The 26,082-nt window shown below is 39.8% G+C and overlaps 1 protein-coding gene and 1 long non-coding RNA gene across 3 annotated transcripts in view; one reads left to right on the forward strand and one right to left on the reverse strand.

Annotated features, from left to right (window-relative positions):
- Positions 1–5,097: 5,097 nt before the first annotated feature.
- Positions 5,098–9,897, forward strand: LOC126647108 (uncharacterized). Its single transcript, XR_007630507.1, has 3 exons — positions 5,098–5,120; positions 5,514–5,645; positions 9,700–9,897. It is a non-coding gene; the product is annotated as an uncharacterized LOC126647108 (long non-coding RNA).
- Positions 9,365–26,082, reverse strand: part of LVRN (laeverin) — a 37,208-nt gene continuing 20,490 nt past the window's right edge. Inside the window, exons 11-20 of one of the 2 annotated variants that reach the window (XM_050328993.1) lie at positions 24,641–24,717; positions 22,351–22,490; positions 20,057–20,112; positions 19,053–19,206; positions 18,015–18,109; positions 17,226–17,333; positions 13,424–13,594; positions 11,396–11,536; positions 10,424–10,499; positions 9,365–9,775 (exon numbers count right to left, since the gene is read on the reverse strand). In XM_050328993.1, coding sequence (XP_050184950.1) covers positions 9,629–9,775; positions 10,424–10,499; positions 11,396–11,536; positions 13,424–13,594; positions 17,226–17,333; positions 18,015–18,109; positions 19,053–19,206; positions 20,057–20,112; positions 22,351–22,490; positions 24,641–24,717 — 1,165 coding nt within the window. In that variant the 3' untranslated portion in view covers positions 9,365–9,628. Of the gene's footprint in view, positions 9,776–9,964; positions 10,085–10,423; positions 10,500–11,395; positions 11,537–13,423; positions 13,595–17,225; positions 17,334–18,014; positions 18,110–19,052; positions 19,207–20,056; positions 20,113–22,350; positions 22,491–24,640; positions 24,718–26,082 lie in introns of those variants that run through there. The other variant, XM_050328994.1, reaches the window with a different exon arrangement.

The raw sequence follows: 26,082 nt of genomic DNA on the forward strand, positions 1-26,082 counted from the left end.
ATTAGATGAAGAAATAGGTCTCATCCCTTGTAACTCAGCTGGTTTCCCAGAAAACTGACAAATGTGGTGACAGAGCAATGGCCCATTGTGTGACAGGATCCAGAGGAGCAAACACATCCCTCTCCCAGTACAATAAAACAAATCCTCATGAGTTCTCCCTCTCAAACCCAGAGACTTTCTGCTGCATCTAAAAGTGAAAGATCCTGTAGCTGAAGTATAAGAGTTAATTATAAAATCATGTTTGTCTTCTGTTTGTCATGCAAGAGGTAGAAGAGACCTGCCAGACTTACCTTCTGAAAACCTGCAGTTTTGGAGGGTGTATGTTCAGTTCAGAGCAGACAACATGAGAGAAAGGAAGTTCTCCATAATTTTAAATTGTACTTACCAAGAAGAGGGGATGACACACTGTAGATTTACTGCTGCACAATTCCTCTGATAGTGGAACTATGACATCAGCCCCAGAGTGACTGAAACAGAAGACAAATAATCAAACTAGAGGTCCCCAGGGAAGCAGGCTGAAGACAGTGCCAGGTAACGGTCTTATAGGACCTCACAGTTTCTGTCTCATTAACTATGGCTTTTAAATAGTACTTAGCACAAAGTATGGAAATAGAGAAATTCTATAAACCAGAATGACAGTCCTCATTTCTCATTTGCATCTGTGAACAACAGGGAAAATATATTTCTCAGAGCTTTTTTTTTTTTTTCCCCTTAAAGAGAAGTGAACAAAAACCCTGTAATAAACTACTGCATTTTTTTAATTTAAAGGTTTTTTTAAATGGAGATATTTTTAGAACCTGGATGCAGTAAAGAAATGTTTTACCATTACAAACAAAATGTTCTGATTCTATTCACTGTTTCCAAAAGTCAATACATAAACCTGCTCCCCAATAACTAAAGTGACATGCAACCTCATGGTTCAGCTTGCTGCCTTTCAGGTTTATTTGTTGCACTAGTGCAGACAACTCAGTCTTTTCCTGATCCCTCTAGATGCCAATTTTCAGCATGCTACAACCACTAATGGCTCTCATTATGCTTCTCTAGAACACACCTATATCCTAATAAGCACCTAAAACTGTCAATTCATATAAATTCTCCTGTTGTAGCTTAGACAAACAGTCTAACATGGCTTTTTAATCTTCATCAGCTGTATCCACCAATTCTCTGAGGTATTTCACAACTCAGTCTGAGGGCAAGAGATTTATTATTTACAATACTATTTTTTTTCCCTCCAAGCACTTTTAAAACCAAAAGCTGATGTAGCATTCTAGCAACAGAACTTAGGTAGGTCATGTAAATGCTGCTACACAGCCCTTCATTTTGTTCCACCATTTGTTGGGGTTTTTTTGCTGTGAAAAATAAACAGAAATCCCTCAAGAGAAAAAAAAAAGTCACAATCTCCAAGGTGCTCATACAACAACAAGCCAAAACCAAAACTCCTACAACCAGCTTTATTGTCATATATTTTTCCAAGGTTCTGATTTCTTCATATTCTACATGATGGAGAAAACAAGAATTAACTCTATCAGTACCAACATTATAATTAAACCATCTTATGCTTAGTATTTTCTTCCATTTTGCTAATTATACACGTGTATCTGACCTTTTCCTGAACTGTTTGTGTATGAATTATATTTGTTTATCATGGCATACATGATAACACATAGCCTCCAATCAGCTCAGAGTAGCTTTTACTGGATGGATGTTAGGCTACAAGGATGTACCTATACAAGGATTAAAATCTTAGGTGGCATTAAGAGAGCTTGATTCTGCTGGTGAAACTCCTGAGGGTTCCTACAGGGATGAGTCTTCCCCACCATGAGCACGTGGCTGTGAACACACATGGGTAGATATAATACAAATATCCCTAGTGTTGCAAAGGGGGATGGGAGAAGGTGGGAGCAGATGAGCTGAATTTCTGTTGAGCTTCCTGGTCAAGCTCAGCAGCATCCTGCAGCAAGACAAATGGGGCAGCTGAAGAGAAAAACACCGCCTTTTTCAGAGTAAAAAATTAAACCTGTGACATTCTTGTCCCATTGGGAAACAGTTCCTTGGAGTTCTATGATTTTGGTGTTAAAATGTTGACACAGAGTGAGGCCACAGGTAGTGTTCCTCACATCTGATAGCTCATTTCCCTCCTCCTCCCCATTTTTTCCGAACAACTGGGTTTATCACTTGGTTTTGACTCTTGTCTTTTCCTTTGTTTTTCTTTCAAATCACCAACAGCCCCTGTGGGGCTTGGCGAAGGGGTGGAACAGACAGGGGGTGCTGTGGTTTTGTCCTGGCTCAATTTACTTTTACACTTTCTATATAATTACTATCAGTTGAGAGAAGGTTTATGCAGACAAAAAGAGACTGAATTGAAAAAAAAGTATGAGTATTTATTATTAATAAGTTAAAACTTTTTATTATATCTATAATAATTCTACTTAAGTAAAAGGTATTATGTATTTACAGAAGATACTTCTCCCCCCACCCCCCTTTATATCAGTCTAAGGAGGAGAAGCAGTCCTTTTCCATTCTCAGAATTCCACCTCTCTCTCTTTTTCTCCAGTAACTTTGCAGCACTCTTGTTGCAGCTGGAGTTCTTTTTCCTTTTCTGTGTCAGCCTTCAGGGCTGGGTTTACCCCCTTTCTGGGTTAAAACCGAAGGCTGGGGGTTACCCAGGCCCTGAAGGGTCTTTTTCCATAGCCTTGAAAGGGGACACTTGCTTATTATGGACCTTCTTCCACAGGGTTACAGGGGATAATGGTTTAAGAGTTCACTCCTGTTTCCCTAGGGAGGTCCCTCCTCATGGGAGAACAGTTCTTGATAGACTTCTCGGCATGGGTCTAGTCTGGATTCCTTACTCGGATTCCAATATTTCACCTGAGCTGTCTTGCTTCAGCGTGGGTTTCCCTCAGGGTCACAAATCTTCAGCACTAGTAGTATGGATCTCTTACTGAGATCCCAAGCTTATCTGAGCCGTCCTTGTGCCGGCATAAACATCATCCCTTTCAAGGGTCACAAAGTCTTCAACAGGACTCTGCCTCATCCAAGCCGCTTCTGCTCCAGTGTAAGGCTTTCTCTCTCTGTCAAAGTCACAAATCTCTGGTGCATTCACAGGCTCCTCTGTGAGTCGCATGGGGGGTCTCTTCACCTCAACAAACTTTTACAGGTGGCAGGGATTACTTTTCAGTCTTTACCCTGCTGAAGGGAGGGAGAGCAAAAGGGAGAAAGAAGCAGCTCTCCCCCCTTCGAACCTTTCTTCTCTCTCCTCCGACTGCCAGCTTTGACCTTGAAAGTCCTTTATCTCTTCACTGGAATTTCTCTGCAGCGGTTTCTGTCCAAGTAGTTCATCTTTTAAGCCTTTTTTTTCTTCACTCTCTTACAAAAAAGAAGGGGGGCTTCAGTACTACACTTGCCTCCCTCCCTGGCCCAAGCCGGGGAAGATGGGGGCCTTGGCCCACTTCAGGGCCCACCGCTGCCTTTTTTACAGGGCTGCTTAATTTTAACTGTGCAACCACCTTCTCTTCCATTTTCTTAAAGATGCAATTAGCAAAGGCGTCACTGAACTTCTTGATTGGTTTTTTTGTCCAGAGATTGCCTGGACAAAACCATCCTCAGCTCCAGGGATGGGCTGGTGAGCAAAACCACGACAATTCCCCCCTTCGCCTTTGCGAATTACATTTTAAGAAATCTTAAATTCTACAATAAACATACAATTATAAATAAACAATTTATAACTAAAAAATACTCTATTAAAAATTAAAACATCATTATAATACTTAACTCTATTAGTGTTATCTCTCTACAACTACAGTACACATGGTCAATCTATTTTTGTCTGCAGACTTCTCTCTCACTTATCTTAAAATCATTATGGCCAATTCTTCACATGAGGCACTAAAAATGTTGGGGTTTGATTCAGCCACTGCCTCTTTGGGCAGTTTTTGCCTGCATTCTCCACCAAAAAATGTTGTGGTTTTGCCCTGGCTCAATTTACTTTTACACTTCCCATACAATTACTATCAGTTGAGAGAAGGTTTATGCAGATAAAGAGACTGAATTGGAAAAAAAAAGTATGAGTATTTATTATTAATAAGTTAAAACTAAAGAACTATATCTATAATAATTCTACTTAAGTAAAAGGTATTATGTATTTACAGAAGATACTTCTCCCCCCACCCCCCTTTATATTAGTCTAAGGAGGAGAAGCAGTTTTTTGTCCGAAAATCACCTGGACAATCATCCTCAGCTCCAAGAATGGACTGGTAGGCGAAACCACAGGGGGAAAGCACAGGGAAATGCGGGAGGTGATTTCAGTAGCCGAGATGCCCAGGAGACAAGGGTGTGAAAGGCTTGTGTGAGGCACCGGGGGAGAACAAAGCTCCCTCCCCCACAGACCGCTGTTAACGCTCCTCGCCCGGCCGGGCACTCCAGCGGCGGGGACACGCCCCCGTGCCTCTCCTGGCTCGGCTCTCCCACAGGGAAACGCGGCCGCTCCCGCTCACACACGCCGTGTGGCTGAGCCCACAGCAGAGCTGCGGTGTCATCACCCCCACTGCTCTGTCTCACCCCACAGAGCGGCCTCGGCAGCAGGGCCCAATTACCGACCCCTCAACCCGCGGCCCCGGGCACGGTTCCCACCCGTTCCCTCCTCCTTCCCGGCTGCTCCCACTGCCGGCTCCCACACTCTGTCCCGCACTCGCCTGCCTCGCCGTTCCTCCACGGCTCGCCCCGGTGTTCCTCACACCTTGTGGAGCTGCCCCAGGCCCTCTCTGCCCTCTGCGCGCCCCGAGCCCCTCAGCGGAGCCGGCGGCGCCCCAGGGACAACCCGCTGGGGAAAGGACAAAAACGCCGGGCGGGCAGACGAACGAGGGGGAAACCGCAAGGGGAGGAACAGCGGTGCGAGCGCCGAGGTGAGTGAGGGCGGCGAGGGCTCGCAGGGCCGAGCAGGGGCACGGTGTTCGCTGTAGGAACCGCGGCCTGTAGGAGGGACCGTGGAGCGGGGAAACAGCGTGAGGAGCGGGACGGAGTGCCAGCGACTACGCCAGTAGTTATGGACTGATCCCATTTCTTCTTCCCGCTGGGTTGCTCACGGGAGGAGGTGGAAGAGTTGGGAATGAAGATGAGCCCGGGTAAAAACGAAGTGTCTGGGGGATGGCGGTGTTTTAATTTTTGGTTTTGTTTCTTACTATTGAAGTTTATTTTAGTAGGCCACAAATACTAGACATCTATTTTAATAGGCCTGGTTCCAGCCATTAACAAGGTTGTTTTTGCAGTAGCCGGGAGGGGGCATGGCCAGGGCCCCGATGTTATTTTATACCCCCTCACCCGGGGGACAAGGGGAAGGGAGTCTCTTCTCGCTTAGTGTAGCAAGGCAGAGGGAGCAATCCAATGTCCTTTCACCTCTTTCTTGTACCCTCTGTCGTTAATATTGCTGCTGTTACTGTTTAGTATTTTTATCTCATTGATGTTTCCAGTAAATTGTTCTTACCTCAACCTTTTGTGCCTCTGGCTCTCCTCTCCAGTCAACCGCGGTGGGAAGAGGAGGGAGAGCAGGGACTGAGTGAGCGAGTGGCAAGTGGCTTGGAGAGTCTCAGTGAGAGTACTAAATTGGGGACTACCATTCCCAAACTACAACATGCCCCTGATGGTACTCGGTAAGTTATCTCCCTGCTTTTTATCTCAATATATGAGCTATTTCACCTTATTTTCTCCTTACATCCTGTTGAGGAGTGGGAGAGCATCACAATGGGTATTTCACAGACAGTCAAGGTCAGCCTGCCCATCCCCACTCATGTCCTTGTCTCATAAATTGCATCACAAAGAATGACAGACAACCGCCCCCAAAAGACCAGGACCCGTTGTCCATCTGTCTCATGGGAAAATTTTGACCACTTAAAGAATGACTGCCAAAGGTATCAGCAATAGTGATTTTATTGAACCAAGATACTGTAAAACTTAACAAACAGCAAGTTTCATTCTATTACTTACTGCACAGAGTTATGAGTCAAAGTTACCAATGCAAAATCTTAGTGTGCTATAATACAGGCTTGTGCACTATATTGGTCACTTACCAAAGCAGTTGGTAAAGGGTGTTTCAGCCTCTAGAAGCAACCTGAGAGGTGTCCCACCTCCGAGGCAGATCACCCCATGAAGCAAGTTGCTTAGCAGGGAGAGCTCAGAGAAGGCTCTTTTAGGCTGTCACATTTATGGGATAAAGCAGCTGGCTCACAGCCAAATTACAGGTGATGGAAAAGATAAATGTAAGACTCCTTGTACCTACAGCTCCCTGCGTTCCTTGACAAATGAGTCTTGGAAGAACTACCTGCTATTGTGTTAGTCACATATTTGGTATTCCAGTTTCCAAGCTCGTATGCATCAACGTTCACCATATCACCCTGTTCCTGTGTGGACTATCAGAGAACAGCTTGGAACAGCTTGGAAGTTCTCAACCAAGTCCTGGTCTAGGCCTTTGCAGCCTTTGGAGCCTGAACCAAACTACCATTAGTTTGGCCATAGGATTAGGTCCATCCATCACACCTGGCTCCAGAGGACCCCCTGCACCTTTGGGCCAGGGGATGCAGAGGTGACAGCTCTTTTTGTATTCTGTGAGTCACTGCGTAGCAGAAATGTGGCAAGGCCACATCTCAGTTCATTTTATGGCATTTTAGTCCCCATTCCTTTTGCCTACCCCATACCGGCCCTTCTGGGATTTGGAACAACCCTGAAAGAAGCAGCAGGCTTCTCCACCCACCTCATCCATGGGTGCCATTATGCAGCCAGGAGGCATGGGGCTTGCACTTTGGCCACTCAGGCCCCCCAACCAGCTGCTTTTCCTCACCTACCTGGGAGGCTTCTTAGGGTGCCAGGACTGAAAGGAGATGCAGGCAGAATGGGGCAGCAGGCCAACTGTGCCAGGAGGTGCAGACGAGAAGTTGGCTAGTACCCTTGAACCTTGTCTTAAACAGCTCTAAGTCTCTGTTTCTATGGGGAATTTCTTGGCATGCATTGTTGCCAGCTCTGAAGTCTGCTTGTCACACATGGGTACAGTAAAGGAAGAACAAGTGTAACTTTTGACTTCCACACTCTCAAGACAGAAAGCAGGACTTAAGGCAAAAAGCTGGCCTTTTTTCATCAAATGTATTTTTTTTTTTCCCCTCAGGGCCTACTGGATGCATCCTATCTATCAATGACACAGCTTTTTTCCCTGGAAATTGCCCCATACAGGCACATCTTCACAATTACATGTCCCATAGCACAGACCTCAGACGTACTCATAAAGCTCATTTCCTGGAGTCCCATCCATGTCCTCATACTTATTTTCAATGAACTTCCTTTCACTCCAACTCTCTTTGCAATAAAGTAGCTTTCCCAGCTTGTCCTGGATTCTTTCCATGCACCTCTCCTTCCCTTGCTGCATTTCCCACTTGCCACTCTCCAAACCTCTGTGCTCAACTTGTACTCAACAGCAACAAGTGCTGCCAGTGTACAGCTGCCACTGTCACGTGCCACTGAGTGCAAGTGTGTGGACTCTGGAAGCAATTCAGATCTGCTCCTGCTCAGGCAGCTTGCCTAGCAATGACCTTCACCATTCTGCCTCTGCCTAACACTACATTGCAGTTCTGAAATACGGCATGTCAGATGGGAGGCAGACATTAGTCAGGAGCCATTATTTGAAAACAGCTTCTTATTTAAAATTATTTTTGTAGTTTTTACATATTGGCGTTTCTAATTAAAACATTTGTTTTGTAGAAAGAAGAAAAAGGTAACAATGCCATAGAAGAGTTGTTAGAAAGAAAGAGTAGTTGCTCATGGTTGGAAAGAGATGGTTTGAACCTACTGGGCATAGGGATAAAATGTGGGATGTTTCTTGAGCTTTGGTGAGTTCACCCAATGAGGAATACAGAGCGAGTGATTAACTAGTGGTAGTCACAAGAAGTGCTGAGGCAGAAGAGGTTAAGTACTGGCATGGAGAGGCTGTGGACTTCCCATCCCTAGAGGTGTTCAAGGCCAGGCTAGACAGTGCTTTGAGCAACCTGGTCCAGTGGAAGGTGTCCCTGCCCATGGCAGGGGAGTTGTAACTAGATGATCTTTAAGGTCCCTCCCAATCAAAATCATCCTATTATAAAACCCCTGTAATTTACTGCAGCCTTGATGACTTTCCTCTTTTCTCAAACAACTTGATAAAGACTTGCAAGAATGCACACAATTTTCTTCGGCATTATCCTTCACTATGTCAAATCCTAAAGAGGTCAAATGTTTCCAACACAAACTTGTGTAGCAGTTGGTAATTACCATACAGCAAAGAGATTTGCAAGCAGTCACAAAATAGTTTCAATTTTTTTTTTTTTTTGCAGCCTTGGGAAGCAGAGGAGATTCACTGTAGCCAGCATGGCAATGTTTTCCTTAAGTGTATTTAGAGGCGGCCAGTGAAAAATTCTTAGTATTAACATGCCTGGGTTTTATTCCTTGTCTCCTTATAGGGTCTTCTGTATCCCCAGATAACATTGTTTCCTATGTTAACCTAATCAGCAGTACAGTAATTTTGTCATAGTACTGTTTCCCACAAATAAATTAATTGCATGGACTGAAGATCCCCTACTTCTTCAAGCAAGCTAATATGGTTTTCTGATACTAGTGGACTGAATTATGTCTGTCTGTCGCCTCCAAAATGCTGTGTAAGCAAGATGATTAACCCTGTATCTACAGCACAGGAGTTGGATTTCATAATCCTAATGAGTCCCTTCCAGCTCAGCACATTCTATGATACTATGATTTGCAAGCACCTCAGTGTAACAAGAGTGATGATATTCCAGAAAGGTTAGTTTAGACTACTTGCATTCTAGTGCCATGGGCAAAATGACCATCAAATGGTAGTGTCTCTCAGTTGAACACCAGGAGTTCATCATCTCCCAGATAAATTTCATCCAGAAAGATTCCAGTTCACATAGTCCAAGACTGTCCTGGGGGTTGTAAGTATGCTAAATGGACACAACCAGGACAGTCTCTTTAAAAACGTGTTCCTAATCAAACACAAATGTGAATGTAGGCACATAAGTATAGATCTGCTATGGAATGATAAAACTTGAAGGACAAGGCATTCATTTGTTACAAGGAAAAACTGATGATTCTTTAGTCCTTTCCTCCCTAGAGCTCTGAATTAGTTCTGAGGTTTATGTTTCATGGTACTATTCTAAGTTATTGTCCTCTTTGAATTTAAAAACATAGAAGTGGAGACAGACAGATTACAGGTCACTGTACAAATAAAGAAACACAGAATATAACCTTTTCCATCTTCCTTATGTGTTTTTGCCACAAACTTGTACCACACTTTTTATTTATTATTCAGAAAAAAAATGAAGCATTTAGGACTGTATCTATATGTTAGATCATCATTAGCAATGCATCCCTACTAAACCTCATCCAGTAGGAAATTAATTTAGATATAACATGTAAATATGTTTATAGTTTCTTTTGCTGAATCTTTCTTTCCTATGTGAATTATTTTAGCCTGACTTTTCATATAGGAAAACAACCGTACGACTCATAAAAATGTGCTTTATCTTTAATTACAGCTTAAAATTAATACCAAGATGATACTGAATCACACTGTAAAATATTCTGGAAATTGTTTTCCAAGTCAATCATCTACATTTTTCTCTAACCAGCTGGCAACTTTGATTAATAGTTTTCTCCTTTCAATATTTTCAGATTTTGTAGATTCCAGTAACAGAGTAGTAGCCTGTCTCTCGTCCTCTTCCAGCGTAGCATTATAAAAAACCTGCAACTGAAGAAATTAATGCATGAACTTAGTTCACGTCACTTCACTTGCAGCAAGCAACTGAGTGCCTGGCAGATGCTTTAGAAAGAAGTGCACAGAAAAGAAGGAGACAACAGACACTAAAGAGAGGATGGGGCAAGCTTACTGATTTACACTAAGGTTGGAAAGCTCCTTACATATCAAGAATGTGCCCTTTCAAATGCAACCAACTTCACTGGTACTGGTGGTACCACATTGTCTTGGACTAGCTGGGTAGCAGAATCCACTTGTGCTGCCTGTTTTACAATCACAGAACAAGAAATCTTTCCCATCAGTCTAATAAGCAAAAGAAAAGAGAATACTGAAGAATAGTGAAGAAATTCATGGGGAGAGCAGTGAATGAACAATATGAGAAATTAAACAGATGCCAGCGCGACAACTTAACATGCCAGCAGCCCAACTTTTAGTACATTTTCTGTAGACATCATGACAAAGGTTATCTCTAATGACAGATTTTATAGAGAAAAATGAGACAGTTTTGATAGAATGTACTGGGACTCAGCTCCCAACCTGAAGATTTGCAACACATCAAAATTATGTCCTATGATTTCTTTAAAAAACAAGAGATGTAAAATCCCGTATTTACAAACTGGCAATAAAGCTTCTCTGGTTTACCTCTTGGATCTGTACATCTGTATTGACAAATCTTCCCATGACTTTTAATACATCATGCAACAATTCCTGCCCATATCTGTAAAATTGAGATAAAGGTCCTTCAAATAGCATGCTAGAAAATATAATAAATTTCATCTCATTTGAAAATATTCAGACTAGTTATTTTTCACTATGTTGCAAATACCAACTAAGCTGAACTTTGCAATTGCATACTCCTTTTCCCTTTTAAAGAAATACCATTAATATTTGATTTAGACATTTGAGCAAGATGAAGCACAAAAATTATCCTTCATGTACAAAATGGCTGGTGTTGGTTATGCTGCCACTAATGGATCACAGTGATCTCCTCTGCCATCAAAAGCATCTGAAATGTACTCTGTCACAGCCCTGCTGCTGTTCGCCAGTGCCAAGTGTCTGTCTGTTCGCCAGTGTCTGTCAAACAGACATCAAAATACTTGCTTTGCTCAAGACGGGTAATCCAGCCTCACCTCCAATTTACCTGCAGGTAGGCTGAAGTTGGATTAGGACTTACGTCAGAAAATAATATTGTAGTTTGTCCTACCATGCACACCTGCATGCTCTAATCCCCCATCTACTCATACTCTGGAAAGGAGGTTACTATCTTGTTCCATCATTTTACACCCACGCTTGTGAGATGTTAGTAGATAAACCCATTTCTAGAATTAAAGTTTCCAGGAAATCTAATATACTTAAAAGTACTGAAACAGTCATGAACAGACTAATTTTTAAAGTGTTCTGTGTTTGACATGAGCTCTTCTTTGACATTAAGCCCTGATAATAGTTGAATCCTCTGAAAACTCTGTTCTGTACACTTTAGAAGTGGAATCAATCATTACAAATAGCCACCTATGGAAGGAAAATCTGCACCTGAATTTTACAACTTAAATGTGAAGATGGAGGAAGAAGCCAAAGGGCCACAGAAATAAAAGGAAGCCAAAACTGGTTACTTACCTTTCACTTAAAAGTGGCCAATTTTCAGTAACAAATTCCCAGGCCATACGGTGTCCAATATCTTTAGCCATCACATTTAAGATGACGGTTGAAGTACAGTTAGAAGAAAATAATGTATCACCGAGTCCATATTGCAAGTATCTGTTAGAAAAGAAGGTAAGAAATGCACCTATCACTTGCCACTGATCATGCCAGTGATCTGGAAATATAATCCGTCTCAACAAATACCAGCATGTGGAAGGTTATAGCAAAGATGGTGTCACTCTGAGCTGTGTATTCAGCTTGGGTTTTGTCCTTAACATTGCAGAAATCTCATTCTTGCACACTGAATCCTCATATCTTAGTAAAGTGAGGGTATAGCATACCAGGGAGGCATACAGGCATTTCTTATCTTTGTTACAGAAAAGCAACCACTCCTACCAGACAAGCCAAAGAAGGGCAAACTGCTTCTCACTTCCAGGAGATTCCCTTTGCTGTGACACAGGTGGAGCCTAGAGAGTGTGCCAGCAGCGAGACACTCTGTTACACAGAGCTGACGTGTTTATAGGGTTCCCTACAACAAGACCCAGGAAGAAGCTTTTTCATGGGGGTTAAGGCAGGGTTCCAAAAGTATTTTAGGAACTACTAGCCAGTGATGTCAGTGGCAGTGAGAAGTAAGTATTCTTACTGCTTGAGCAGTAAATAAGTATTGTCTTTGTTGCCTCAGTCTTTCGCACCTTGCATACTCCAATTTTTAAAGGAACACTTCTAGAGTTATTCTTCTCATAGGGTCTTGCAGGCAGCTGCTTTATGGGTGTAGTAGTTGAGCTGGGTTTTTCCCATTCGTGTGCTACCACTATGCTTAACAAAATGAACAAAACATTCTGAGGACCAGGAAAAGCATAGCTTAACATTCCTCATCCCAAAAAATTTTCAGGGTGGCATTTCAAAAAACACAATTGGCTTATCAGCTACTAAGGCACAGGGAAGAAGAAGCTCATCATGACTCCCTGAACAATAAAGGATCATAGTTTAGGGGGAAAATCAGTGTAGCTGATGGGATTTCTCTTTGCAACACTTGTGTTACTCTCAGGCATATTTTTTCTGTCTTTTCAAATGACCACCATCACTAGAGCAGGTGGCTGGAAGGAGTAAAATCACTGCTACTTCCAGAGCTTTATATCCATGGAACTCATGTGAACTCTTAGATGATCATCATTACATTGCCAAATTTGCATCTTTTAACAAATACTTTAGGTAATGTAAAGATGACAAATTAGAGAATTTGACATCTTCTTCTGATAAAGATGGATGTCAGTAAAAGAAAATTAACACTGTGTTCCAAACTGTGTTCTGGAAACATTTGGACAAGACTCTTAGATATTTGTCTTAACTTTTTGGTTGCCCCAAATGGGGTCAGGAGTTAGGCTTGACCCTTCCAATTCAGGATATCACATGATTCTATCACTCTGTGAAGCTGGAAATTTAAAAAACCCACTACTTTTCAGTTGAATCTGCACTTCAAATGGTGAAGAACTTGCCAATAAGTCTATTTGCATTCTTGCCTTTTACCTAGGTGAGTTTGCTTCCACACAGAGGCTAATAGGCTATGACACTTTTGTTTGGAAACAAAATAAGCAGAGGTGAAAGAGTTTGGGAAAATTATGTAAAATCATAAATGAGGAAAAATGTCAAAACAAATTATCATTACTGTTTCCTACAGTGCATAGGGTGTGGGCAACCCATGGGTTCCAAGTTAAAAACCAACACAAAGGAATTCATTTTAGTTCAAAAAGGTCACTAGATATATTGACAGAAGACAGACCCAATGCTGAACATGACACCAGTGTTGTATCTGCAGAAGAATCATTGATCTGTGTTTGCCCTATTTATTGTATTTGCTCCATAAGAAAACTTACGATTCTTCCAGTGGTCAACAAGACACGTACTGCAGAGGCAGACAAACCTCCATCAGATTTGCACAGCACACTATTTATGTTCTTATTATTTACTTCTACATACACAAAGATATACTTTGATCAAGGTCACCTGTAAAGTAACCATGACTCTTTGGCACAGCTCATGGCAGAGAGCAGGATGTCTTTATCGTCCTCTGTGGAGTCAGTGTGGTTGTACATTTCCCATGCAAAATTCCATTCTTTATCACTTCCCACAGCAACACCATAGCAGCACACTGTTCCTCTAATTAGAAAGGGAATTCTGAAAGGCAAAAATAAGATTAAAAGTTATTGTACTGTTGTAGAGGCAAAACCAGTTGTTAATGCATAATGGAAAGCAAATGTTTATTTACAGTTAAAAGATATACATGAATGAAAATATAAAATAGCAATGTAAATAAAGATGGGAAATTTGATGGCTTTTTTCATGATTTAAGCATTGAAAAAGCATGCAGTTTAAAGGAAAACCAAAAGCCCCCACATTTTTTGGGACAGTTGAAACAAGCTATTCTTTTGTACATGCAGTGTCAATGCCACTGTTTCCCATCATAGCCTAGGAAATGGCATCATCCCAGAAATGCCTTTTCAAAGTTTCTTCAGTGAATGCATCTAGTAGGAAGGACCATTTGCAGCACAAATGATACCAGAGGGACATTTCTCCATGCAACAGGCAGTCCCCTGTTACCCCACCCCACGGGAGAGTCCTTGACATGGCAATAAATTTCATAACAGAAACTGAATGCGAACATGATCAGAGTAATACTCAATGTACAAAGGCTGAATAGAAAATTTCTGCCATGGTGATGATGTGTGTCTGACATTAAGACATTGTCAACACTTTCCACTGACATCAGTATTCTACTTTGCAAGCTATCTGAAAACAGTTTCAACTAATGGTATTTTGGACTAATTCTCTGTAGAAGAATAGTTACCATTGCTACAAACAAAACACCAAACTTTCCAATAGCATATTTTTAATATGCTTCTCATTATATTAGACCAAGATTGTAAGTAGAGGTGTAAAAACTATCTTCCTCAGGAAATACACGTGGAAAAACAAGCAAGTTTCTGGTCATAAAAGCCAGTCTTCAGGCCCAAAACTGGAAACAGCAATTTCAAATTTAAATACAATTTGAGAAAATTTCCTGAGTTTCAGTACACCATCTTAGAGAAAATGAGGATGAGGCCAGTAGAAAGAGAGCCAATGTTAACCAGATGGAAGGATATATGACATCAATCTTCAAAGCGAAAGGTAGAGACAAGGAAGTTATAAACTCCGGAAATGAAGGACTGGGGGGAACACAGAGAGAGTTGGGTGTTTTGTATGAGAGGCATCACTTGTTAAGAAGTGAAAATGCAAGATGTGGGGATTTTGGTAGTCCTGTTGTAGGTGGGGAATTTCACTGGCATAATAACAGGAAGTGTGGGAATGTATTATATTTACTTCAAGAAATATTTTGTATTCATTTACTTAGATAGTTGCTGTAACAAAAGGGGTTTAGCCATCAAGAATGATGCTTACTGAGACTGCGTGGTTATGTCATGTCAGGGTAAAGAATAGTCCTGTGAGGAATCCTTCTGTGACAGATCTTATTTGAGTCAAAGGGTAAAGGTCTTTTGGCCAAAATGCATCTATTTATTTTGCAACTGCAGTGATTCCAATAGTTGCAAGAAAATTTTGATTACTAAGTGTAAGGTTGTTGTGAGAATAGACAAGTTCTGTGTATCATTTTGCTGTAGCTCTGATGTTCAGCATTCAAGGCAGGCTGGATACGCAGCCTGCTGTAGAACAATGATTTGCTGGCTGGTGACATCTATGATGGCCCTGAAGGGGTTATGTTGTGTAGTTCCCAGACAGAGTCCACCATGGTACAGAGGAACTTTAGAGCTTGAAGGATGTGAGTTATTAATCTTGATATTTTTCCTGGGAGTGATTGTGTGGTTTGATATTACTGGCCTGCCTGGATTTTCTCATTTCTGGACCTTAGGAAAAATACAAAAAGCTGCTGGAAATCAGGGTAGGTTATTTTACATTGTTTTCTTGGAGCCTGTGCAGAAGTGACGTAGTGATTCCTTAACTTTTAAGGGTGACAGCAGAATATGGGAACCTTTAGTAAATAGATAAAATGTACAGCAACACTGTCCCTCCCAATAGGCTAATTTCCTTCTTTCAGAAGAAGACAAGCCAGTAACAGCACCACTGAGAAAACATTAATTTAGCAAGTTCCACTACACTCCTGTAAGAAAAAAGTGTAAAACTGAGAAACTGGCTGGGAATCACAGCTCTTGGCTTGTCATTTTCACAAAACAGATAAAAATGCACTGTAACATATCCAGTTAAGTTCTGCCAGAAACTGTTCGGAGATGTTCAGCTGAAAGGTGATCACACAGTTTGAAACAGAAAAGCATTGTTCTCTTTCACAGATGTCAAAATCCTACCTGTGGTGGAACAGCTATAGTGTCCTATTATGAATGTGGTCTCAAAATGGAGAATGTAAAAGTATCTAAAGGCATCTGTCTGTGAAATATGAGTCAAAAGTGTATTGTGCCCTTTTCCTTTCCTACCCAGCACATGGAAGTCTCTTTAACACCATGGAAACTGTGACCTGTCACTTGAAATCTAAGAAGGATCCTATCTCCTCTTGTTTTTTTTTTTTTACTTAAAACATGATCTTTTTTTTTCACTTGACAAAATTCAGAATTGCATTTTTCTCCACACTTACAGACCTGTAAAGTCCCTTTGAACTTATCTCAGTGCTAAAGAGGACACCAAAATTAATAATCTTCATCTAATTCAAAACCCAATCAGCTAATATATTTCACAAACTGTTCAGCTTGTCAAGACAAGTAAGGTATGTAGTATTCCACTAGAAAAAAACCTCTCAAATATTATTAATAGGGGAAGATAACTGACTGTTTTGAAAACAGACAGAGAATTCAGCCTAACTTTTTTGCTTATAGTGTGAAATAGCAAGAATATTCTCTCTGGAAAGTGACAGAATGTATTTAAGCTATTTAAAATTCGATCTAACTGCAAAGCTCAATTGGGTTTTTATGAGGATGATCACTATGAAGTTTTTTTAAAAACACAAACATAAAAGTACAAGTTCAGTTTACTTACCCAACTGAGTGTATCAATGGAGATGCAAATAACAATAAAATACTTATTACAGCTACAATAAATAAAAATAGACTTTAAATATTCACTCACCGTTGCCAACACTATTTGACTATTGCATAGAAAGACATCAAAAGAAAAAGGGAGGAAAAGAGAATAAGAATTTCAATACACTGTAAATTTTCTTTAACCATGCAATACTTGAATACAGAAAGATTCTTTCTGATGGAGTCCAGACTCCATTCTGGCAGACCAGGCACCTGACCACTGGGCTCCAGTAACAATGTAAGAACTGACAGCTGTTCCCAACACCTCTTTATGTGAATACACAACACGCAAGGTAATTTGGTGGGCTCACTGTGGGCAGATGCCTGTATCATACAAACATCATTTCACTCAGTACTCCAAAGAGAGGCTTAGAGGGCAAGTTGATATACATAATAAACCCACACCCGTACTGCAGCAAAGGCACGGGACCAAAAGGGATATTAGCAGTAATATGAGGTTCATCTGTTACATGGCTAACCAGATTTTGGTCTTCATGGCAAAATCTGCATCCTCCAGCCTGTAAAGTCTATGTAAAAAGCAGTAATTATGAAATCATAAAGTTGGGATTTGGGGAAGAGAGGGGGACTAGGGGGACATAGTCTTAAATTCTGGCATTATGTCAAGAAATAAGAGCAGTGTACAGAGGCATTTCTGGTTTTGCTTCCCCCCTTTAACTTTCCAGCTCACTTAGGCATGCACACGTCTAAGAACAAATCAGCATTCTTACTTGTACTCAGGGTTGTCCATCCACTTAGCATACAGTTTGGATGATAGGTCCAAACAATCTTGGAGGCCCAGCCAGCACGCTGTTGTAAAAAGTTTTTCCAAATATACTCTTGAAAGGAAGCCAAAATAGTAAGAATAAAAGATATACACTCCACATTTGGAGTACTTGGACTGTGTTTGACTACCACAGTCTCAGTATGTGATGTCATTCATGCACGAGAACCTCTATTAGGAACAGTTAAGGTTTAATAAAATAATCAAACAACCAGCAATGGACTTCTGACATTAATATTAATGAATATTAGTGAGGCAACCAATGTATTATATTTTTTTCTTAGTTTTTTGTGTGGTTTATATCTTCCTCAGTAGTTCAAAGGTCCTAGTTTTAAGAAAATCACTCAGACGTTCAAGCCTGTGGCAGCAGTGGCCTTGCAAAATGAAGTATTTTAAAGTTTTACTGATTGATCCATAAATCATTTCTGAAGTTCACTGCTGTCAGTTTTGCTCCAACTAGTGGCAGCCTGCTGAGCCTCTTCTCTGATAAACAAAAAGCTACCACTCAGATCCTTAAACTATTATCTTTTATGCTCCTATTCTGATATTGCAGTTTCATTGAAGGTGTCATCATAATTAATACACACTTGTAGGACAGTAAAAATAACAAGTCAGTTACGTTCACATTAATTAGGGAATTATTCCTGTATCTTGTATTTAAATTTACACAAGCAAACTGAAATTCATCAGATCCAATCACACCAGAACAAACTTTTGAGAAAAGCAGGATACTTACTGAGCAAAATAGTCATCTTCCAAAGCATCAACATTTTTATGAATAAAACCTGCGTAATAATGGTATATTGGCAACATTCTCTTTAAAAGGTATTTCTTGTAAAAGAAGGGAAAGAAAAATTACTTTCATTTAGATGTAAGTTTTTATTTTTCTGAGTTTCTTATTTACTCAGATTTTATTTATTTCCTAAATATTTACCACAATTAATTTCTTGACAACACAGTATTAAAATAAAATAAAATAAAAACTGGGTCTAAAATTCAATAAACCTGTACATCAGTTCAAACTGGGAAGTTACCATTTCACATTACTAGGATCTCTGAAATCATTAAGAAAAAAAACAAATACTCATTCTCAGAGAAAAAGAAAACAACATTCTCAATATGAAGTACTTTGTTTGTCTCACATATTTTAAACATACCTTTACTTTTTAGAACTTAAGAGAACTAATACTGTGGGATTGTACTTTAAACAAAAGTGAAATCTTCAAATAGAAGTCAAGGGAATAAATATGACAGTATCACCTCAAGGAAGTCAAATATGGGAGAGAATGACCTCATTTAGTATCCAAACCAAATTCCTTATTCCTCTCCATGAAGATAAGCTGAAAGGCAGTACAAACCACAGAGCGTATACGCACTATATGCCCTTTATACAAAGCAGTGCTAGTCCTTTCACTTAATACCAATAGCTATATCTTCCAGATTATTAGTTTTACGAAACCCAAAGATGAAGCTTAATGTAAAGAATGTAAATATATTTCTAGTTTAAGCTAAGAATTGCTCAATACTTATCACTGACTAACATACACAATTAAGTATCTCCTCCTATTAAAGAAAAAAAAAGTTGACAAAATCATGCAAAAGGAATGACAAGAATTCTGGCACATCACAGTCGTCATTACATTCTTGAATATTTACAAAGCATTAATTTTAGACTGATGTGTTTACATGATCTAGTATCTATGCTAGCTTAAATCTTCGTTTGTGAAGCCTAGCCATGATGATGATCTCTGCTATCTAACAAAAAAGGTCATACCTTTAAAAGTGGATATACTTTGTAGTTCTTCAGTGTACTTTCCAAATTCTCAGGTACTAGGTTTAACAATACCATATTCCATATGAAGAGTTCATCTTCTTTGGCAAGGTACTTTGTTAGTTCAAGTGCTGTTTCAATCTGAACATATCCAAACCTATGTGAGAAAAAAACCCAAACAAACAAAAAACTCCAAACACCTTTGAGCATACTTCTGTACTTCACAGTTACATTCCTAATTAAATACCAGTTTTGAGGTCTCTTATGAAAAAGGACATTTGTATGAGAGTAGGAATAGGAATTTTTACTTCCTCCTTTCAGAGTTACATGTGCAGGACCTGAAGGGGGGTAGTATGCTTTGGCTACCTTGTCTCTGAGGTCACTCATCATAGATGTCTGATGCTTTTGGGATCTCTGGCACATTTGAGGCATAGACACACTTAATGCTTCTTCAGCTCCCTACAATATTCCTGACCTCTCTGGCACCACAGACATGAACAACCAAGTCATGCATCAGCAAGAGAAATGAATGAACTATTAAGTGTGATGCAGTATAACAGCATAGCTGAGATAGCCCAGAATAAATTATAGAAAATTCAGAATCTTCAATTGGAATAATTTTTTGGTTACAGTGAATAAAGGTTAGCCCCTAAAGAATTCATGGCAGTGCCATTATTTGAAATAATTTCCAAAGATCTGGAACAAAAGTTAAAAGAAATTTTGAAATAAATCACTCAGCACTGACAAAGGAAGGGATTAAATAACTCCCCCATCATTTTGTCAAAGCAGTTGTTCTTATGCGGCACATATGGGTAGGGATGAAGGAAGCAGAAGTAGCAATATTAAATGCAATCATGCTGTTTAATCATTTTCTGTGACCTGTCAGGGGTGGACCAGAAGAAGCCTACAGAGAGTGGAGAGAGATGCAAAAGAGCTACAAAGAAGGCTCAGAAGAAGATAGTGACCTATATCCACCCGCGATAGTGACCTATTCAAAACATACTTACTGTGTCAAGGCAAAAGCATCATCTATCAGCTGGAACCTGCTGACAGCGGGAATAGTCTGCAGAAAGCATTCGTGTAGTGTTAATATATCTAAAAATGTCATTAAGAGTTTAAAAAAGCTTTACTATGTTACGGAAGGATAAGTCAAGTCAGTTTTTCTAAGCCAGAATAAGTCTATAAAATAGGTCCTGCATTTTAAGCTGAAATTATTTATGTGCTTTTAGGGATTTGTGTGTACGTATATATTTATATATATATATACAGCTACACAATATAGTTTTATATATAAATATACAACTACAGTACATCAAGCACAGAATTTCAAGACCCCTCATACTTGCACACTGTCATGAAAATAAAATATGGAAATGTTGCATTTCCCAAAAATATCCTAGTTATATAATTTTGGTACTCTTTTTATCCTTTTGAGGTGTAAATTCAGAATAGGTATTCAGTTCAGAGCCAAGTGACTTGCACTATCATGAATTAAAAGACCAAGGCATAACCATGGGTGAATGCCTGCCTACAGCTCATGCTCTTTTGAGAACTGCTGGTCTTCTTCGCCTCCTCCCTATTCCATGCCCCTTCAGCTTGACCACTGCTTGAGCAAATGTTCCCACCACTGACTGCTGGAAGCATAATGCAGTGCAGAAGTGCAAAGCTCAATGTTCAGTGTTGAAACTGGGTGGAGGTCAGGTGGTTTGTGTTGGTATCCACCAGGGAGTAACGTGAAGTAGGGCAGGAGCTGTGTGTCTCGTTCTTCTGCTTGACATCAAGAAATACTCCATACAGCACAACTGCAAAGAATGGACACTTTTGCACAACTGCTACCAAGAACACTTTCCTACTAAGAAATATTCCCACAAAGAACAGACGGTTTGACCACAGTCCTACCCACAGCACTTTACACAATAGCAGTTAATAAGGTATAGAATGTACCCCAATTTCCTGCCTAAGTGGGGGATGAGAGTTTGACACAAAATTGTAGCGACAGATCTATGTGTTCCTCCTCCCCATTCTTCCCAGAAGGGACACCTTTTGGTAAGGCTCATGTCCTTGGCCACACTGAGTGTTTTCACTCAGGAAATTAGGCTTGTGATTGCAATCACACTGTTAGTCTATATACAGCTGTTCTGCAGTTAATGCATTTATCATTAGCAATCCAAAAGAACTGCATATGTTACTTTTAATAACCCGTGACATTTGTAACTCAACTGTCTTGTTTGAATGTGACCAGACCTGCAGTTAATAGACTAATTATGCACCTCATATCAGTCCTATAGTTACATCTTTACACCACTGCATGGTGCCAAAAAATGGCCCCAAGTCAGCACACACCTGATTTCCTGCTGACTTAGATTTGCTATGAAAGAAAAAAGCCGATAGGAAAGGAACCCAGTGTGCTGTAGAAAGTTTTAACACGCCCTGATCATGTCCAAACTTTCTAGAGAAGTCTGACTGCATTGGTTACTATTATATCAAAAGGTTAAATTTTCTTACTGTTGTTGCCAAAACCAGTGACCTGACCTTTGTCTCACTGTAGGATTAAGCAACACTGGATACTATGCAACCCAATATATAGTCACAGTTGTTCTGTACCGCTTTCACTTTCAGTCAAGGCTGTGGCAAGTCACAGGTGGAATGAAGTCTACTCTGAGTTTTATACAGGACTCAAAGAGCCCAAGTAGAATTGATAATTTTAAGAAAATTATCCCCAAAATAAAAACAAAACAAAACAAAAGCCACACAAAAAAACCAACCAAACAAAACCCCCACAAAACCAAACAAAAAAACTAACCAAAAAAAACCACCAACCAAACAAAAAAACCTCAAAAACAAACAAAAACACCCACAAATAAAACCTAAGCCAGAGGATTTTTCTGAAATTTCACTGTTTTGAAATTTCATTGTAGTTTGAGGAAATAAAAAGCTTTCTGTCAGCTTTCCTTCTCCATGGTTGCCTAATACCAGATACTCAGTCACACATTCATACTGGTAACTCCTTGAGCCAGATTTGAAGAGACTGGAAGAACCACAAGTTGTTAAGACAACTTTGAGGACAGAATGCTATGTAAAGTTATTTTTCATGGTTATGTGAAACTGTTCAGGCCTGTCCTCTTCTCTATAAAAGGCTGCCAGTGACTTTAGTGGTGCAATGGTGGATCGTTTCTTCTGTGTAATATGTGAGTTTCTCGTTATTCATGGTTTTCATCAATGTGATTCTGGGTAAGAACTGCAAGAAGAAATACATGGAAAGAGTCTTCTTATAAGCTTGAGAAAACAAACATGATCTTACCTTTGGATCATTTTCAAGCACGTGTGCTAATCTTTTCAAGTTTAATTGGTCATAGTTCACCCTGTAGTATCCACTTAAATTTACATTTAGCAGGATCCAGTCATATTCTGACTCCAATACTTGCATTTCAGGAAACACTTCTGTAAAGTGACATTAGAGTATATAATTTTATTTTCTGCACACTAAATTGTCTGCCTTGCATTTATAAACACTAAACTTGGTGCTCCTCTGAGATCTGAGACACAAGTTTGAGATTGGACTCAAAGAAAACCCCCCGAAAGCTCAGTGCATTTGTGATCTCTGCTCTACTCAGCAGAGTAACTTCAACAAGTTACTGACTCCTCAGGTACTGAGCACCTTGAGATAGCAAAGGGGAGGCTGAAGACATTTTTTGCTCCTACCCTTTAGCTCATAGGCAACTGTGAGAGTTCAGAAAGTTTACCCAAAAATAAACCCTCTGGATGAGGAGCAATACCCTCTCATGCCTGCTATAGGGCATGCACTCTCAGCACACCTATTGCTCCCAGTGCTGCTCCAAAATACAGTACTCAGTACTTTACAGAATAACTGACCTTACCAGTATTCACATAAATGGACATCAAAATCAAAACAGATAAGTTTAAGCAAGAGACAAGTAATTAAAAATGCTTATTTAAATAAAATAGTCCCATAGTCCTTCTGAGTTACATCACTCACTAAAGCCTTCCTTCTGCAACCCATTTTGTCTTACTTCTGTCTATTCATGTGTTCTTGTCTGATTGAGTGCTCCTCATAGTGCATTTGAAAGAGCCAGTGCAGCCTTGTTTAACTGGCTACAGCCATCCTGATTTGAGAAGACAAACTCTCTTAAGACACTAAGCCAGTACTAGTGAGTAGTCTAGCGCTGCTCTATTCTGAATAGAAGGCTGAGACCTCAATGTTTAGACAGAACAAGTACTGCAGGATTCATTCGGTATTCAGAGAAATACACATCCATTTTTTTGCTTATTTACTTTTTCATATACTATGAAATTAATGATCACTCAAGCAATCCTGTTATCTGAAAAAGAGGGGAAGTAACTTTTAACCACTGCAAACAGAGGGTGAAGAGCTGCAATACACACATAGCATATTGTAGTTTTTCCTCCTAAGCATTCCAATGCATTAGTCTATGCATCTCTTTGTAACTGATCTAAAACCTGAACGAGTTTGGGGCTGACTTGCCAAAGAAAAACAATTGCCCCATCCTAATGACTACATTTTTTCTTTTCTTCTTCCATAAAAGAAGATAGCTATTTATCAGAAAGCACTGAGTTGGGAAAAAACAGAATTTTTTGATTGGAGATGCCCATAAACTCACTTTTCCAATATAAGATTTTAAACTTTTAACTTCGTACTCTTTTGATGAGTATGTTTTTCTTTAATTTGCATAAACAAATTAAATTAAATTAAATTGTGTTAAAAACATTAATTTTCTGTTGTTAGAGATATTGATGTGCAATCATGTTGGGTCGCTTCCCACGGCTGGTTTTCATTTTTTCAGTCTTTTATCTACTATTTGAGCTGATAATCTTCTGGTATTTCACAGCTGAAATCCTATCTATACTCAAAACCTGTCATTAAGATCAATGAAATCTGTTGGGGTAAGAATAATACAGAACCCTGAGGTCCTAAGAGTTTGAATTTATGTAAAATATTATAAAATCAAAATTACTGTGGAAATCTCTACTCATAATATGTGTTGTACCATATTATTAAAAACATACATTGAAGTTTGATGCAACATAGAAAAAAAAAAAAAAAAGCCCATTATATTGACCTGGAGCCCCTGGTGGTCTAGTGTAAAGGCGCGGCGCTGTCACCGTCGAGGCCCGGGTTCGATTCCCGGTCAGGGCCACTCCCGGGCAGGTGGGGCTCGTTAGCCCTTAAAGGCAACCCACCTACGTCCTAAGGACCTCGCTGCCACCGTCCAAGCTCGCTTGGCCCCAGCAGATGAACCTTAGGATTAAAGGGTGGGCTCAGTTCCGCGCACACTGTGTCTCACCTAAAAAATCCAATGCGCAGGCTGGAAGGTGGAAAGACCTTCCCCGGATCTTTGCTCGCCAAGACTGGCCATTATTATTTATTATATTGACCTAATTGAAAATCTACTGCTATTGTAACACAAAATCATCACAATGGATAAAGATAGACATTTCTGTATTAAAGTTTTATCTCCCTATTAAATTCAAATATATCCCCTGTTTATAGAAGAGTTTGGAGTATTTTTGTTAGTTTGGTTTTAGAATGTGTAAACAAATACATTACTTACTGCTGCTTTTATCTAGCCACATTAAGGGTTGTGATGATCCATTTCTTATCCAAGAAATAGGAATAATCCATGTGTTACTTAAAAAAAAAAAAAAAAAAGAAAAAAGAAAAAAAAAAGATATAACAAGATTAAATCTTATACTTGAGAAAAAACCTTTTAGCTTATGCTAAACCGCATTGCAAATTAGTTCCTTGTTACAAGAATATCTGTCTACTTTCTCTCCTCTCTGATACATGAAACCTTATCAGATGGTAGCATTAAATGCTGGGTCAGCATTTAGATTCATCATAAGGGAATTTTAGCATGACTTTAAATAGGCACTCATATCAAGAATATTTTTCAATGCTAGGTATTTGAATACCATTATCTCTCTCTGCTCTCTTTCCCTCTTCAGGCAGTAATTCTCCTCGCTGTCCAGAGACACTTCATCCTGTCTCTGGAGAACTTTAAGCTGCTTTTCAGAAGGCTATCTACTAAAACAAGGCCCCATGAAAGCAATACAACTCTTCAAACAACTGTAATTTCTTTTCTGAGGAAATGTAAAACTCCTGGTGAAACAGATGAAAGCCTCAAAACCCGTAGAAATTCCACAATATGTGCCCTCAATTTTCTTACATTCACCTGGTAATTTGCTTTTGTTAACTGTAAAGGACTTCATATTTGTAATGTAGAGTTTCTTACCTAAGACAAGATAACCAAAAATACCTAAGATAAGATAACCACAAGATACCAAAAATACTAATGCTCTGGAATTCTTGGAGCTTGGGACCAAAGGAAATTCTGTGGCTCTTGTAAAAATTTAGTTGCCTATTTGTATCAGCAGCAGTAGCTGCCAAGAAAAAACTGCTTTGGGTTTTGCTCTCCTTTACACTTTTCCCCCACATGATCTTATGGGCTCCATCAATGCACCCCAATACTCATGTCATCTGCTGAATTTCATGAATGTTCAGACTCTAGCCAGGAGTTTCCAAACTGGGTCACCAAAGGCAGCTCCTTCTATCACCATTTATAGACAAGCAGCACAGCTTTCAAAAGGCACTCAGCAATGCTCACTGACAGGAGCTCTAAACTGCACATCAGGTATCAGCACTTTCTGAGAAATGGGCCATTTATAAAAGTATTTAAATGCAACCCTTTTATCCTTGTCAGGCAGAAGAGACTGGGAGCATGTGCACTGGAAAGAAGCTATGTAACAGTTCATCCAGATTCCCAGACTGTAGACCTGACGGATGAGGAAAGAAGGAAATGCCAAGCAAAAATCCTGCCTACAATACATTCAGGGTCTATGTCTGTCTTTATTATTATGTGGCTACAAGAGTCACTATTCCAGAGGAAAGCACCTTTTTGGCAAAACAAGCAGAGTTTGCAGAACTATTGCAAGCTCCAGTCTCCAAAGGATTTCACTTAACAGCTCGTGACAAGAAAAATCAACAAGTTAAAAA

This window comes from Myiozetetes cayanensis, unplaced genomic scaffold, assembly GCF_022539395.1.
Source record: "Myiozetetes cayanensis isolate MyiCay16 unplaced genomic scaffold, myiCay2020 scf4, whole genome shotgun sequence".
NCBI classification, from domain to species: domain Eukaryota; kingdom Metazoa; phylum Chordata; class Aves; order Passeriformes; family Tyrannidae; genus Myiozetetes; species Myiozetetes cayanensis.